The 13923-nt window shown below is 54.7% G+C and overlaps 1 protein-coding gene across 1 annotated transcript; it reads right to left on the minus strand.

Annotated features, from left to right (window-relative positions):
• Nucleotides 1–1090: 1090 nt before the first annotated feature.
• On the minus strand, nt 1091–11809 carry IRF5 (interferon regulatory factor 5). The gene is made up of 9 exons (XM_032401608.1): nt 11724–11809; nt 7469–7674; nt 5298–5487; nt 4754–4863; nt 4268–4301; nt 3818–4087; nt 3168–3560; nt 2964–3082; nt 1091–2688 (listed from the first exon to the last, which is right to left on the minus strand). The coding sequence occupies exons 2-9, from the start codon at nt 7661–7663 to the stop codon at nt 2440–2442; spliced, it is 1560 nt and encodes a 519-aa protein (XP_032257499.1). The 5' UTR covers nt 7664–7674; nt 11724–11809; the 3' UTR covers nt 1091–2439.
• Nucleotides 11810–13923: the final 2114 nt, after the last annotated feature.

Below are 13923 nucleotides of genomic sequence, written 5' to 3' on the forward strand. Positions count from 1 at the left end.
CTGAAACGTTCACTTGGTAGCAGTGACACGCACGCACACATGTACCTATACACACATGCTAACACGCATGTGCACACAGAATAAAAGTACAAACTTTTGTGAAACCATTTACTTAGGGAAAATGGGAATTCAGATGACATAGCTGCAATTGGAAGAAAAGGGTCAGGATCATCTCTTAAGGTTTTCTATTATTTTTTCCTCTTTCTCTCTCCCACCCTCCCTTCTTTCCCTTTCCCTTCCTCTTTTAAAGAAAATGAGTAGAAATTTCTCCCACTCTCCCCAGCATTTCTTCCCACCTCTAGAGTTGTTCCGACAAGGAGGAGCCCGTTTGTTTTATATCATGGTCACATCAATGATACCAGGACCTGCCAGGGCCAAAATTCATGTATATTCCCAGCCCTGACCCTATCCAGTCTCTAAATCCATTTCCAATCCATATTGGGTTGTCATCGGCCTTGGAGAGAAGAGCCAAAATTAGGGTGAGTGGGATATAAATGTATATTCTAAGTTTTAGGGTTTTTTTAAGATTTTTGTGTTTTTTAGTTAATTTTTCACCCACAGACATGAGAGAGGACAAAAAAAAAAAAAGGGTGGGAGTATGGGGGAAAGTGTTTACAGGGCTAACTGTATTTTACTAAAAAAAATGTGGAAATTACTTGACTTTCGTTGGGGGGTGAGGCGGGAGAGGGAAGCCCAAAACAGATCTTAATGTTTTAAAGGAGTTGCGGCCCTACACAGGTGTTAGATATGAGGGCACTGTTCTGTCTGGTGTTGTAGCCATCTCAAGAACAAATCAACAGCAACAAAAAAAACAAACAAAAAAAAAAGAAAAAGAAAAAAAAGAAAGAAAAGAAAACAATAAATTTTTAAAATTTAATCAGTGTTTGTTTTTCCTTCCTTCCACTGCCTCAGAGCTCTGAAATGATACAGCTAGACTGCGTGAGGGAGCGGACTTAGCCCTCACCTGGGAGACAGCTGGAGATGGAGTTTAAATGGCGGGCCCTGCCCTTCATGCCACGGACCCTTCATATTTTGGGGGAGTGGCTCCTTCTGCATCTTTTATTTTAGTTCACCCTAAAACTCCTCATGCTGCACTTTATCCTTTCACACAGCCTCGGTGGGAGAGAGAATGGGTGTCAGTATGTTAAACAGAAATGTGGTACGTATATTCTTCCCACAACAGCCACCCAGGTGCACTGATTGCTAACCCACTGAGTACAGTGTTTGGTCTTTGAAAACAAGAGACCTGTATGCAGTACCACTGGCGGAATAAGCTGCACATGCTTCACTTGTACAGTGGACCAGCTCTGACATAGGGTACACCCGTGAAGCCGTTAACACAGTCAAGGTGGGGGACGTACCTTGACTCCCAAAGCTACCTCATGCCTCTTACCGTCCTCCGGTAGCCACTGATCTGCTTTCTGTCACTGTAGATTAGTTTGCATTTTCTTTAGTTTTATATAAATAGGATCACATAGTATGTTAAAGTATTGGTTTTTGAGCTAATAAGCTTGACTGCGGAGCTCTATATAGTATTTGGAATCCATGAAACAAAATCAGTTGTACTCAGAGTTTGACTTGGACAGGATTTTAGACTGCATACATTTAAAGATCCACGCCCTTCCCTCAGCTCGCTTCCTCCTAGAAAGCAAAGCCAGCCAGTTGAGAGCTCATGGAGCCCCATTGACTCATCAGCCTGGAAAGGCAGGCCCTCCTCCTGTTGTGGCCCCAGAGATGAAGGGCAGATGCTAGGGGGAAGAGGGTCAGCTGATACCAGAAATAGGGTCTGATGGAACAGCATGGAAGCAACTGGTACTGGAAAAAGTAAATAGCTGAATCTGTTTTTAATATTTATTAATTGAAAAAGACATAAAATTCCACTTCTACCCCATATTCTTAGACTCTCAAGAAGGAGGTAGCTGCCGTGCTTAAGGATCTGGTATGATACCTAAGTGCCCATCTCAGGAGGGAGAGAGATGTAAGGAAGTGAGACTCAAACTAGGGAACCCCAAAATCGGATCAGGCCCATGCCCTGCTGAGGGAGCATGGCCCACAGCACTTGGCTCTTTTTGCCTGAGGAATTGGGGGCAACCACAAGAGTGGGCCACACTGGGACAATTCCCTCTCAACTAGGCCCCCAGGGTTGGTGGAGTTAACTTCTCTGCTCACTGGGGCTAATGGCTGAGTTCCTCCAGAGTGAGCAGAGGAGCGGCATATACAGGAAGACCGTCCTCAAAGCAAAACGCTGCCAGCTTCCCTCGGGTGCTACAGGAGAAAGCCTGGAACTCGGACCTCTCTTCCCCTCTCCTTGGTGCAGATCCACTTCCAGGAGACCCAGCTAGAGGGCCCTGCAGCCAGTCAGGTGCCCACCGGGGCCATCGCACCTTCACGTGAGCGCACACAGCCACCTGGGAAGCCTGTGCCAGTCACCGTGCAGTCTCAGTGCTGCATGCCAGCCGGGTGCATGGGCCAGGCGCCCTGGCCAGTACCGAGGCCTGCCACAGGAGGGGCCTGGGCCACAGGCTGCAGCCGCTGCTGGGACTGCCAGATGTGATGGAGCTCCTTGAACTGCTCCACCATGCGGTCTTTAAGGTCTGGGTTTGAAATCTGTAGCCGGATACTATCAGCCGACCAAGAAAGCTCCCCTGAGAACATCTCCAGCAACAGCCGAGCTGCTACGGGCACCACCTGGGGGAGCAAAGAGGGACAGGGAGAACCCTGGCAGGACTGTCCCATCCAGTTGTGCCTGAGGCATCCACCAGCAAGAAGGGGCACTAATTTCTCCTTCATACAAAGGCTACTTCTGTGTGGGCAAGCCTGGGCCTTGATTATCTCTGGTTGCCAAGTCCACCCCGCTCAGAGAGCCCTCAGCCTCCACCCTGGGGCAAGAGCTGAGCCCCAGGGTTCCCCCAGTCCTCAAGCCAAAGCAGAGCGGGGGTTTGAGAGGTGAGGTGGTGGTTTACCTGTACAGTGATGAGCTTCTTCTCCCGGGGTTTGCGGTCAGGCCACTCCTCCCCAAAGCAGAAGAAGATCTCAAATGGCGGTGGGGTGTTAGTCTGGCCCTTCTGGAACAGGATGAGCTCTGCAGCAAGATCGAGACCCTTAGAGGCTAGAACCATGCCCCTGGACGAGAGAGAGCCAGGAGGAACATGAGGCGAGTCCCTCACCATTGAGAAAATGCTCCAGGCTGAAGAGCTTGGTTTTGACCTCCCGCTGGATGGGGTTGGGGTGTGAGTCGTGAGCTGAGGCGCAGGGCCCGCTCCAGAACACCTTGCACTGGCACAGGCGGATGGCATACAGATCTTGGCCTTGCAGCTGGAGTATGAGGCCGCGGTCGAGGACATCCAGCAGCTGGTTTGTGTAGAAGCGCTGCTTGTCGCTGGGGATGTCCTCAGGGCTGGGGAAGCGCACTTGCTCCAGGCTCACAGGGCCGAAGAGCTCTACCTGCTCCTGGGTGGCCTCAAGCTGACTGTAGAAGAGCCGGCAGCCCTGTGGGTTGCTGATGGTGAGGGCCTGGGGTGGCCGCCCCCGGTACTGGAACTTGATCTCCAGGTCAGTCACTATGGGGCAGAGGGCAGGCCCGGCCAGTCTGTGAGCCCCACGCCGCCTTGTTCTGCAGCCCACTGACTTGCTCTGTCCCGTCTGCCCAGCAGCCAGGCCATCTCGTTGGCTCTCCCACTTCCTTCCCTGCCCCCAACCCCCGCCCCACCTCAGGGAGGGCCTGGCTTGAGCATCTTTGCTCTTCATCCTCCACCCTTCTTGCAAACCAACCCCCCAGCCCTACTTTACCCGGCCCAGCCCTCCTGTGGGTCCTTACGAGGCAGCATGTGGGGGCTGATCAGCAGGTCGGGCAGGAGTTGTTCGCCCGTGGAGGGCAGGCTGGCAGCCAGGGGCCCAGGCTGCAGTCTCGGCAGGACCTCCGGGAGAAGCTCCCCAAAGCCAGCAGGGTTGCCGGGGGCGGGGCCCAGGAGGTTGGGGTCTGGTGCAGGAGGGCCCAGCACCACAGGCGGCTGGAGAGTGGGCGGCCACTTGACATCCTCTTTGGGTAAAGAATAGGGTGCCATGGGGGGGCCAGGTTGCACTGCTTCTACAGAGGGTGGGGGCAGACAGAGCTTTAATGCTACTTCTGGGAACTTCCCCCCCTAGGCCCACCTACTCTCAGCCCTGGGCCTCCCCCCAGCCTCCCTTCAGCCCCCTCCCAGGTACCTAGGGCACCTGCAGCTTCTCCTTATACTAGGCCCCCAGCCACGCCCCCTCCCAGCCCCACCTGTGATGCTCAGGCTTGGTAACATCCTCTGGAGCTGAAGGGAAGACCCAGGCAAAGGAGGAGGGAATAGGCCAGAGAGAGAGAAGGGAGGACAGGTTAATGAACTGATCTGATGCTAAAGAAATAACCCATGACAGGCAATTCCCCGGTGTTCAGCTCTGCAAGGCCAGACCCTGCCTTCGCTCCCAGCTCTGCCCTCCAGGCAGCTCCGTGAACTCTGACGCCTTGGTGTCCTCATCTGCCTTCTACGGGAAGTAGTACCTACCCAGCCCCAGCTCCTGTGCGGGTGTGTCACACACTGTGTGGGCATGTTTTGTACCAACAAAGCCCTAAGGAGGTTCAGGGTGGTGACTGCGTTCCTAGCCTCAGAAGCTCAAGAAGAAACTCAAGAGAAGAGCTATAAAAAGGGCAGCAGGGCCCTGGAGGAAAGGGACCACTTAATCCTAAAGCAGAGCAGCCCCGCAGAAAGGCCGTAACAAGACCCACCACGTCAGTGCAGGCAGGTGCTGCCAAGAACGGTCCCGAGCTCACGTTTTCCTCTTCCTCCTCCTCCTCCTCTCCTGGACCAAAAGTGTAGTCCTCACCGGGCTGCGACTCTGCAGAGCAGGGAGAGAGAACAAAGCAAGGGAGTCAGTGGGGGAGGAGAAGGAAGGCCACCAGGGCTCCGTGGGGCAGCTCCCGCTGTGGCTTCTTCCCCGCCCAGAGCTGCCCCAGCAGCGAAGTGAAAGGCCACACAGCCGCCAGGAATCACTAGGGACCTCCCCGACCCCACGGCACTAAGCTCCTTAGGTCACTAGACCTACACTCCCTGGAGCCAAGAGCCAAGAACAGGGACAAACTGAGGAAGACAGACACGGAGCCTGGTCTGTGCCAAGTCATTCCGGGCCCCACACAGGGTCCATCGCAGGCCACTCCTGGGAACCTGGGGTGTTACGACTTTGAAGCATGTCCCTGACCACTGCACGCTGGAGGGGCCCTGGGCCTTCCCGAACAGCCTCCTAGGTAGCCGCCAGCCGGTCAGGCACGGTACCTGGGGGAGCGGCGCCGTTAGAGCAGACCTCGTAGATCTTGTAGGGCTGAGGGGGCATGTCCCGGGGTCCGTCATAGATGAGGCGGAAGTCACGGCTCTTGTTCAGGGCACAGCGCAGGTTGGCCTTCCACTTAGCCGGGTCCGCCTCGTCCACCCCCTCCGTGTACTTTCCTGTCTCCTTGGCCCAGGCCTGAGGCAGGAAGAAAAGATAAGACACCACAGAGAATCTCCACCCTCAGCAAAGCCCCAGCCCCTCCTGGCCCATGGGAGTCACTGCTGAGTGGTGAGAACTTCAGGGACATGCGGAGCCTCACCTGAGTGTCCCTCTGCACGGTGGGAGATAGGACTCCAGTCCTTCCCAGCCCTCAGGGCTCCAACAAACGAAAGGAAACCTAAGTGCTTTGAAAGGCATTTCATTCACTGCTCCTGCGAGGGTCAATATAGGTACAATCTCTAAGGAGGACCGTGTCACATGGTGGATAAGAGCATGGGATCTGGAGTGGGATTGGGTTTGAATCTGGAAATGGCCACCCACCAGCCGGGTGCCAGGGGCATGTCACTCTGCCTCTTTTTGCTGTAATATCCCCATCGTAGTGCCCTCCTCACAGCGTGGTAGTGAAGACTCCAGGGCCCACAGAGCTTCCAGAACTGTGCCTGCACTTCGGAGGGGCTCCATACACTTTAGCTGTTGGTATTATTTTTGAGGGTAAGTTGGCTGATAGCAGGATTACAAATATTTCTTCCCTTTAACCTAGCAATTCGACTTCTAGGAATTTATCCTAGGGAGACAGAAGCATCCACACACAATTCTGCACCTACAAGGTTATTCACTGCAGCACTATCTCTGTAAAGGCAGAAGATCCCAAATAAATGTCCATCAACGGGAACTCGTTAAATTAACGACCAATCCTTAGAATGGAATACTGGACAGCAAGAAGAAAAAAAAAGAAGTTTTTGATATCCTGACGTGTTACAATCTTCAAGAAATATGAGGTACAGAAGGGTATGTGTACATCTATCATTTTGTGAAAAGCGGGCGGGGTGAGGGGAGATAGGTACCTATTTGCGCCTATGCACAAAAATCAGGAAGGATAAACAAGAAACTGACAATAGTAATTGCTCTGGGGAGGGGCTGGGTGGCTGGAGACAGAGTGGGGAGGGAGATTTTTGCTGCAAACCATTTTACACTTTTTAAATTTTGAATTTCATTACCCATTCAAAAATAAGAAACAGATTTGAAAAGAACCTTCAAAGGGTAAATATCAACCCACAAAGACTACGGAAAGCATATCCAAATCTTTATTAAAAAAAATAAGGATTCCGTTTGACCCAGCAATGTTGAACTCCAAGAACTAACCCCAAAGAAAATCACTTGAGATATACAAAGGGTAAGAGTTTAGAGGGGGTACATGGTAACGGGTCTTCAATACTGGAACACTAGAAGCAACGTGAAGTGTCCAAAAGCCGGGTTTGGATAACTAAATTACGAACCCCTCCAGTGGTCACTGAAAGGGACGTGACATTTTTGGCAGAGGAAAGCTGGTTCTGATGTTGGGTGGAAAATGCAGGATGCAAAACAATATACGGTTGATTTCATACAGAAAGCTGAATATATAGTTACCTCCTAGTGTTCCCATCACAGGGGCATTCTGTGGTCTTCTTTTGGAGTATGTGCACACCAAACACGCACACTGCACACGCACTCACAGGTGATGAGAATGAGACAAGAAAAGGGAGGAGGGGGGTCTCCAGGGGGATCTTTCAGTCTCCACCTTGCTCTGGGCAAGAGGTTAAAAAAGGCACAGTGAGGGGCACCTGGGTGGCTCAGTCGTTAAGCATCTGCCTTCAGCTCAGGTCATAACCCCCGGGTCCTGGGATCGAGCCCCGCATCGGGCTCCCTGCTCTGCGGGAAGCCTGCTTCTCCCTCTCCCACTCCCCCTGCTTGTGTTCCCTCTCTCACTGTGTCTCTCTCTGTCCAATAAATAAATAAAATCTTAAAAAAAAAAAAAAAAAGGCACAGTGAGGGGTATGCCCCGCATCCCCTTGGTCCAAGCCTGGGGTCACCTGCAGCCAGGTGGCTGGGAGAGTGGTCAGTTTGAGATGTACGGGGATCCTCTTCTAGGGCAGGGGTGCCCCAGAAGTCCAGGCAGTTACCCCTGTCCGGAGCTTACCTTGAAGATGGTATTGTCTCCATCCTGGCTGGGGCCGTGCCGCGTGGCATGGCGCCAGGGGATGCAGAAGAATTTCCTTTCCCCATTGACCCACTGCAGCCCTGGGTACTGGCAGCTGTTCACCTGGGCCACCAGCCAGGGCTTTAATCGCACGCGGCGGGGCGGAGGGGGTGCCCTGGGGGCAGGCTGGTTCATGGCCAAGGGGTCTGTGGGAGAAAGAGGGGGTCATCAGAAGATTCGCAGATAGGCACTCCCTGCAGCAGGAAGATGGGGGTGGGAGGGACGCAGGGGCCCAAGCCAGGGATACTATGGCTTTCCTTTCCTCCCAGTACTGGGGGCTGGAGTGTCTCTGGTCTGCCCAGATGCTCACAGCCAATTCCCTTTTCCAACCATCAGCCTTCTTGCCTCAGGGTCACTGCATCTGTGCTTTGTGTTTGGGGGTGAGGGGGAGAAGGAGGGGGTTTATAGATAGAGTGGATGCTGTGTGTGCCCCACCCAGACGTGCTGTACCAGGTGGGACATCGACTCCCCAGCTGCTGTGAGGCTGGAACGGCACAAAGGTACCGAGCGGCTCACTGCTGCCTCACTCCAGGGTTAGGCAGCCCACAGCCGGGCCATGACTGACACGCGCACACAAAACGCCAGCCCCCTTGCTTCAGGGGGAGCAAGCTGGTGGAACGCGTGCTCCAGAGCTCCCTGTGGGGTCAGGCTGGAGGCTGTCTCCAGCCCGTACCACCTCTTTGCTCAGCTTTCTTCCTGCCCACCCCGCTTCTCTCCCACCCCTTCTGCCCTCCCTCTCCTTGTCCCAAGGACTCCCTCATTATATCACCTTCTAGGAGACCTGGCTGAAGAGCAAGTCACAGCGTGTGAATGGAGAGAGGGTTCCCATACCTGTTCCTCAGAGCTTCCTTCCCTCCTCAGTGTCCCTCAGGGATGAAGCTTCCCCACAACCTGGACATCTTGAGAGAAATCCCATCAGCCCACTCGGTCTACCTCCTGCATCACCAGGACAGCGGCCTTAAGTGGGACTTGAGAAATACCAGCCAACTGATATACCCAAGATGCTAGAAGATTCTGTCCTCCAGCTATTTCTCCCCCACCAGCCTGCTCTCTGCAGGATCCTCCTCTGACTCAGAGTGGGGTGAGACCAGAGGTCAGAGGAAGGCTGCTGGGGCTGACACAGGCAAGGGTCCATGGTGGGGCGGGCCTGTCAGGTAAGGAGGAATGGCTGAAGGAAACGGGGCATCTGGGTTGGTGGATAGGGACAAGAGCTGTCCTTAACATTTGTGGTACCACCGTGTGACAACAGGACTAGGGTTTGAGTCAGGCTCCACCAAGGCAGACTAGACACAGGTTGAAAAAATTTCTAACAGCTAAAGCCATGCAACTAATAGGCTAGGCCTGGGAGCAACTGGTTTCTGGGGGTACTCAAGCCTGCCTTAGGTGGGAGACTGGAACAACATGATCTCTCAGGTGTGGACCCTATCATTCCAGGCTTGCTTAGAGCTCAGTTTCCCCAGAAATTCCCTGCCCAGTACCTTTTTGGGCTGGAGGTGCTAAGTGCCGCCTCCACACTGCTAAGAAGTCACCATCTGCAGGCCTCTCCTCAGAGCAGTGCCCAGCTCTGGGCTAGGACAGGGAGAGTGGGAGAGCCCCCAGCCCTGTCCCCAGGCCTCATAAGACTGGTGGCTCAGTTCCCCTTTCTGAACCAACCTCCACCCAGCCCCAGGGGAAATGAAAGTGGCCAGACAACTCGGAAATCTGACTCACTGTGAACTTGGGGGAGGGAAGATACACAGAAACATTGGCATTTGGGCCCCTACGACCAAATTCTCAATCCCCTACCCCTGTAGCTCATTCCCCAATCCTCAAGCCTTGCTGCTGGTCATTATACATTTATTGTGGTTCACAGCATGGGGTAGAGCCTCACCCACCACAGTGGTATTTATAGTTTGCACCTGCACCCTCTGCCCAGAGCCCTTGGTCCTAGAACAGACCGGTGATAGTCATCAGTAGCTGTCAGTTGTGGCTAAGTGAAGGTGGTCAGAGGAAAGCTCTGTCGACCCAGAGCAGAGGCAACTACCCTGACGCCCACCCTTCCACGTGGTCAGGCCCACAGCTGAGCAGGGGGTGGTGGAGCTGGGACACCAGGGAGGGCCTCCTTCTCTGCCCAGGGCAAGGAGGAAGTCAGCGTGAGTCCTGCCGCCTAGCCTGGCCCAGCAGTCCTGTTCAAGACAAAGATTTTGAAATTACTCATGTCAGTAAGGTACGATCACTTGGGGCGGTCTAAGGAGCAGGGTATGGAGAGGAGACTCTCATAACAAGTCCGGCCACGGCCAGGGGGAGGGTGTCCAGCGGGCCAGAGAAAGGCCTTCAGCCTCAGGTGCACCAGGACCAGGCTCAGTGTGTTTCCCAAGGAGGTTTCCTCTTGCCTAGAGGTGGACTTAGATCTCATTTCAGACTATCCTAATGCCAAGAGTTCTGAATTTCAGTGGGTTTGTGCCCCATCCCTACTTTGCCTCCAGGTAGAAACAGTCACCTATAGTCCCAGGGGACCTCAGAAGCTATAGCACCACCTTGGAAAGCCCATCCCCCATTCCACGCCCCTTGCTGTGAGGACTTGATTTTTCAATAGAGGGCAGGCCTGACCAGGTCTGCCTTCTCAGGGGTCTGGAGACTTGGGGTGAGATTTCTGCAGCCCCCAGGCCTAGGATTTGAGCCCGGGAGAGTGGGGAAAGCCAGGAAACCATCAGTTTCCATGCTGAGGACCTGAGGAAGCCCTCATGGGTGAATTTTATAAAAGTGAAGCATCTAGAGGGGCAGCTCAGAAACTTTTGCTGAGGTGGGGAAGCCCCACAATTCACCTCAGGGCCCTACAGTTCCAGGAGCCAACCACCTGAGGAGCCTGGAACACTGTGGGGACCAGGGACCCCTAGGGGAGGAAGCTCTGCAGCTCCTTGCCACCTGTGGAGTTTGTCGGATTCACACCGTCTCCCGCAAACCCCACACTAAGCTCAGGAAGAAGGCAAAGGGTTCCCTGCACCTGGTATGACCCTAATCCCACACCTTTCAAGTGAGTTGACCGCATCCTGAGACAAGCTGGGGCTCTCAGGCAGCAGATGCTTCTCTCGGCTTCCTTCAGGGGAAGGCCGAGGTGCAGGGGGAAACCCCAAAGTAAGGCCTTTAGGTAAAAAAGAGTCGTTTCCCAGTGCTTCCCTAGACTTGACAGGAGTCTTAGCGCCCCGACCAGATCGTGCAAGGGAGGGCGGGGACTCTACCTCTGGCCCCCGCTGCCCCTCTAGCCTCCTCCATCGGGCCCGCCTACGTCCCGGCTGGTGCGGGTCACTCATCCTCGCTCTGGGCGCGCGGGGAGCCCGGGCCAGTCCTGCGGAGCCACCTCCAGGGCGCGGGCTCGGGCTCTGCCTCTCCGAGCGCTCCCCCAGCTCACGGCGCCCCCTGTCTCTTCCCCACCCTTTGTGCCCCTCCCCCGACCGCCCAGAGACCCCTGCGCTTTGGGCGCCGCGGGGGGGAAACACCTTCTACCCGCGTCGCGGCCACAGCCTTCTCACTTTCCCTCTACTTTTAGACTCTTGTTTTGTTTCTAAGTTCGAGGGAAGGACGTAAAGAAACTAGTGCAAGAATTGCTCCCGGTGGTTCTTCTCTGCTGGGGGGGCAGCTCCTCTTGTTGTCGGTCGCGAGTCAGAAGACGGCGCCCCTACCCGACACCGTCTGCCCACACACTCTGCCCGAATTCCTGCCGTTGGCCTTAAGGTCCTGCGAAGACGATCCCTTTGAGCCTCATTCTCTTAACCGACAGGGTGAGGGGTGCCGGGGGACGAGGGATGCGGAGCGCGCAGAAAGGCGGAAGACCCTCTAAGACCCAAGCCAGCCCGCCGTCGGGCGCCCGGGCGCTCCCCATCCTTGCGGTGGCTTTGGCGAGACGAAGGGAGAGAAGAGCGGAGCTGGCGCCCCTGGCATTGGTGGCCACTCGGCCGCCCGGGCCTCCGGGCGCCCGCGGGACGGAGGCTGCCGGTGCCGGGCATCCCGCGCTGATCCGGACGTAGGAGAGGCCGCCAGACCGAGGGGCGCGCCCAGCGGTAGGTGCACTCCCCACCCCCACCCCACCGCTGGAGCTCCACTGCCTGGCGGAGCCGGACGCGGACCCCTCCCGCGCTCCCGCCCTGCCCCAGGCCCCCGCCCGCCGCCGGCAGGTGCCGGGAGGGCGCGGAGAGGAGCGCGGGCGGCCGGGACCTACCTGTCTACGGTGCGCCCGCGTGGCTGCGCCCGGGAGCACGGGCCGGGCGGCGGGGCTGAGCTGCGCTCTCCCGGAGCTGCGCCTCCCGCCCGCCTGGCACTTCCGCATCGCCCGCCCCCGCCCCTGGGCCGCGGCTGCAGAGCCTGGGAGCGCCCGCAGCGCCCCGCCCTGCCCCTCGGGACCACCCCGCCCCCCCCACCCCCCCACCCCGCCCTGACCCGGTGACCGAGGGCCCCCGAGCATTGGGCCCGGCCGGGCCCCCCTGCAGCCCAAGGCCTCCGGGGAGACGTCAGGCAGACTACTGGGCTCCTTCGGCGACCTGGAACGGCAAAGAGTCATTTGACAACCCCAGACCCCTTCCCCACGATGCCGAAGTGCTCGCCGGAGCCCGGGAACTTCCCCAGCCCGCGGCCTTCGGGAGCTCAAGATCCGGGCAGAAACAGGCGTCAACAGAGTGCATACGAGGGCGCCGTGCGGCCGAATGACAGCTCGTGGGTCCTCGCTCCGCCCGCCCGAGCTCCTTCGGAGGGTCGCTCCAGGGCCAAGCCGCTGGCATCCGGATCCGGACACCCCCTCCTCGACGTGCTTGCAGGCAGGGTTCCTCAAACCACTCTGTCCCTTTCTAAGTCCCAACCTTCGCACCTGCCTGCCTACCCCAGCTCTCCCTCCCTGGTCGCCGTCAGGACCTCTCAGGGTCAGTGCGTGGTCTCTTGTCCGGCGTGTCACACTTACCGCTGCTTTGACCATCCACCTACTGTTCTGATCGTTCTTCGGTTCCATAAATGGGTCTCACCAGACTCAACCTTCACATGTCCTGTTCCTTCTCCTGAAGCATTCTTTGCTTGATAATGACTGCTCTCCGAATTTTGTTCCAGCATCATCTCCTCTGGAAGCCTACCTTAACTTCCTCTCCTTGGTCGGGTTACTGAGCTCCCAAACTCATCCTCGTTGGCTTCACTTATGAAATTTTTATTTTAATGTCTGATTCCCACTGGAATCAGCTTACTCAGGGACTATTTTTGTCTTTTCATTGTTTTCTACAGTAATTTTTTTTTTTAAGATTTTATTTATTTATTTGACAGAGCGAGCACAAGTAGGCAGAGCGGTTGGCAGAGGGAGAGGGAGAAGCAGGCTTCCTGCAGAGCAGGGGGCCTGATGCGGGGCTCGATCCCAGGACCCTGGGATCATGACCTGTGCTGAAGGCAGATGCTTAACCGACTGAGCCTCCCAGGCGCCCCTAATTTTTAATAAAAATATTTTTAAATGAAGAAAATTTTCAAGTTAATTGATTAAATTTTAGATAGCAACTAAAATATATATGTTTTTGATAGTATTATTTGCCCTTTAAAGTTTAGAGCTCCTGTGTTTTTTTCCAAATCCAGCATTAGGGGCACCTGGGTGGCTCAGTCGTTAAGCGTCTGCCTTCGGCTCAGGTCATGATCTCAGGGTCCTGGGATCGAGCCCCGCATCGAGCCCCGCATCGGGCTCCCTGCTCAGCGGGAAGCCTGCTTCTCTCTCCCACTCCCCCTGCTTATGTTCCCTCTTTCGCTGTGTCTCTCTCTGTCAAATAAATTTTAAAAAATCTTTTAAAAAAAAAACAAACACACAAATCCAGCATTAGTTGATGAATCAGAACTTTGACCTTTCCCTCCTCTCCTTTTCCCTCTGGGAATGTCTGGGTTGTTCTTCACTACTAATCTGTATCATTACTTATTATGTGCTGTCTTTTTCCTTATTTTCTGCATCTCTCTCTCTCTGCCCCAACCCCCAGCCCTAATGTAAAATGGAAATATAGTTATGTACAAGTATTTTATTATTTGTATCTGCTGAGTATTTCACTATTTCGTATTTTTAAAAATTTAAAGTGTGGATGGGGAAAATGTGGATCGGTAGATTGTTTTATATTTTTCTTCTGTAAAAATGAAACTGCCACTAAATAGAAAGTGGCCACCACAAAATGGGAACGCTTTTCCACCGGAGATCAGTTACACTCGATAGAAAAAATATTCTACGTTTGTCCAGAAAATATATCTGGAGAAATAGCCACCAAGAGATTTCTTTTATTGTCATATGTCCCACACATAGCCTGAGGGACCATGAGACTCTAGGATGCTACCTCTTGCCCACTGTCCCTCTTGCTCAGGTGAGGTCCCTGCTCGTAGCGACTCTGTAAAGAATACCATGCCGGGGCTGTGTGTAG

This window comes from Phoca vitulina, unplaced genomic scaffold (assembly GCF_004348235.1).
Source record: "Phoca vitulina isolate PV1807 unplaced genomic scaffold, GSC_HSeal_1.0 scaffold4, whole genome shotgun sequence".
NCBI lineage: Eukaryota > Metazoa > Chordata > Mammalia > Carnivora > Phocidae > Phoca > Phoca vitulina.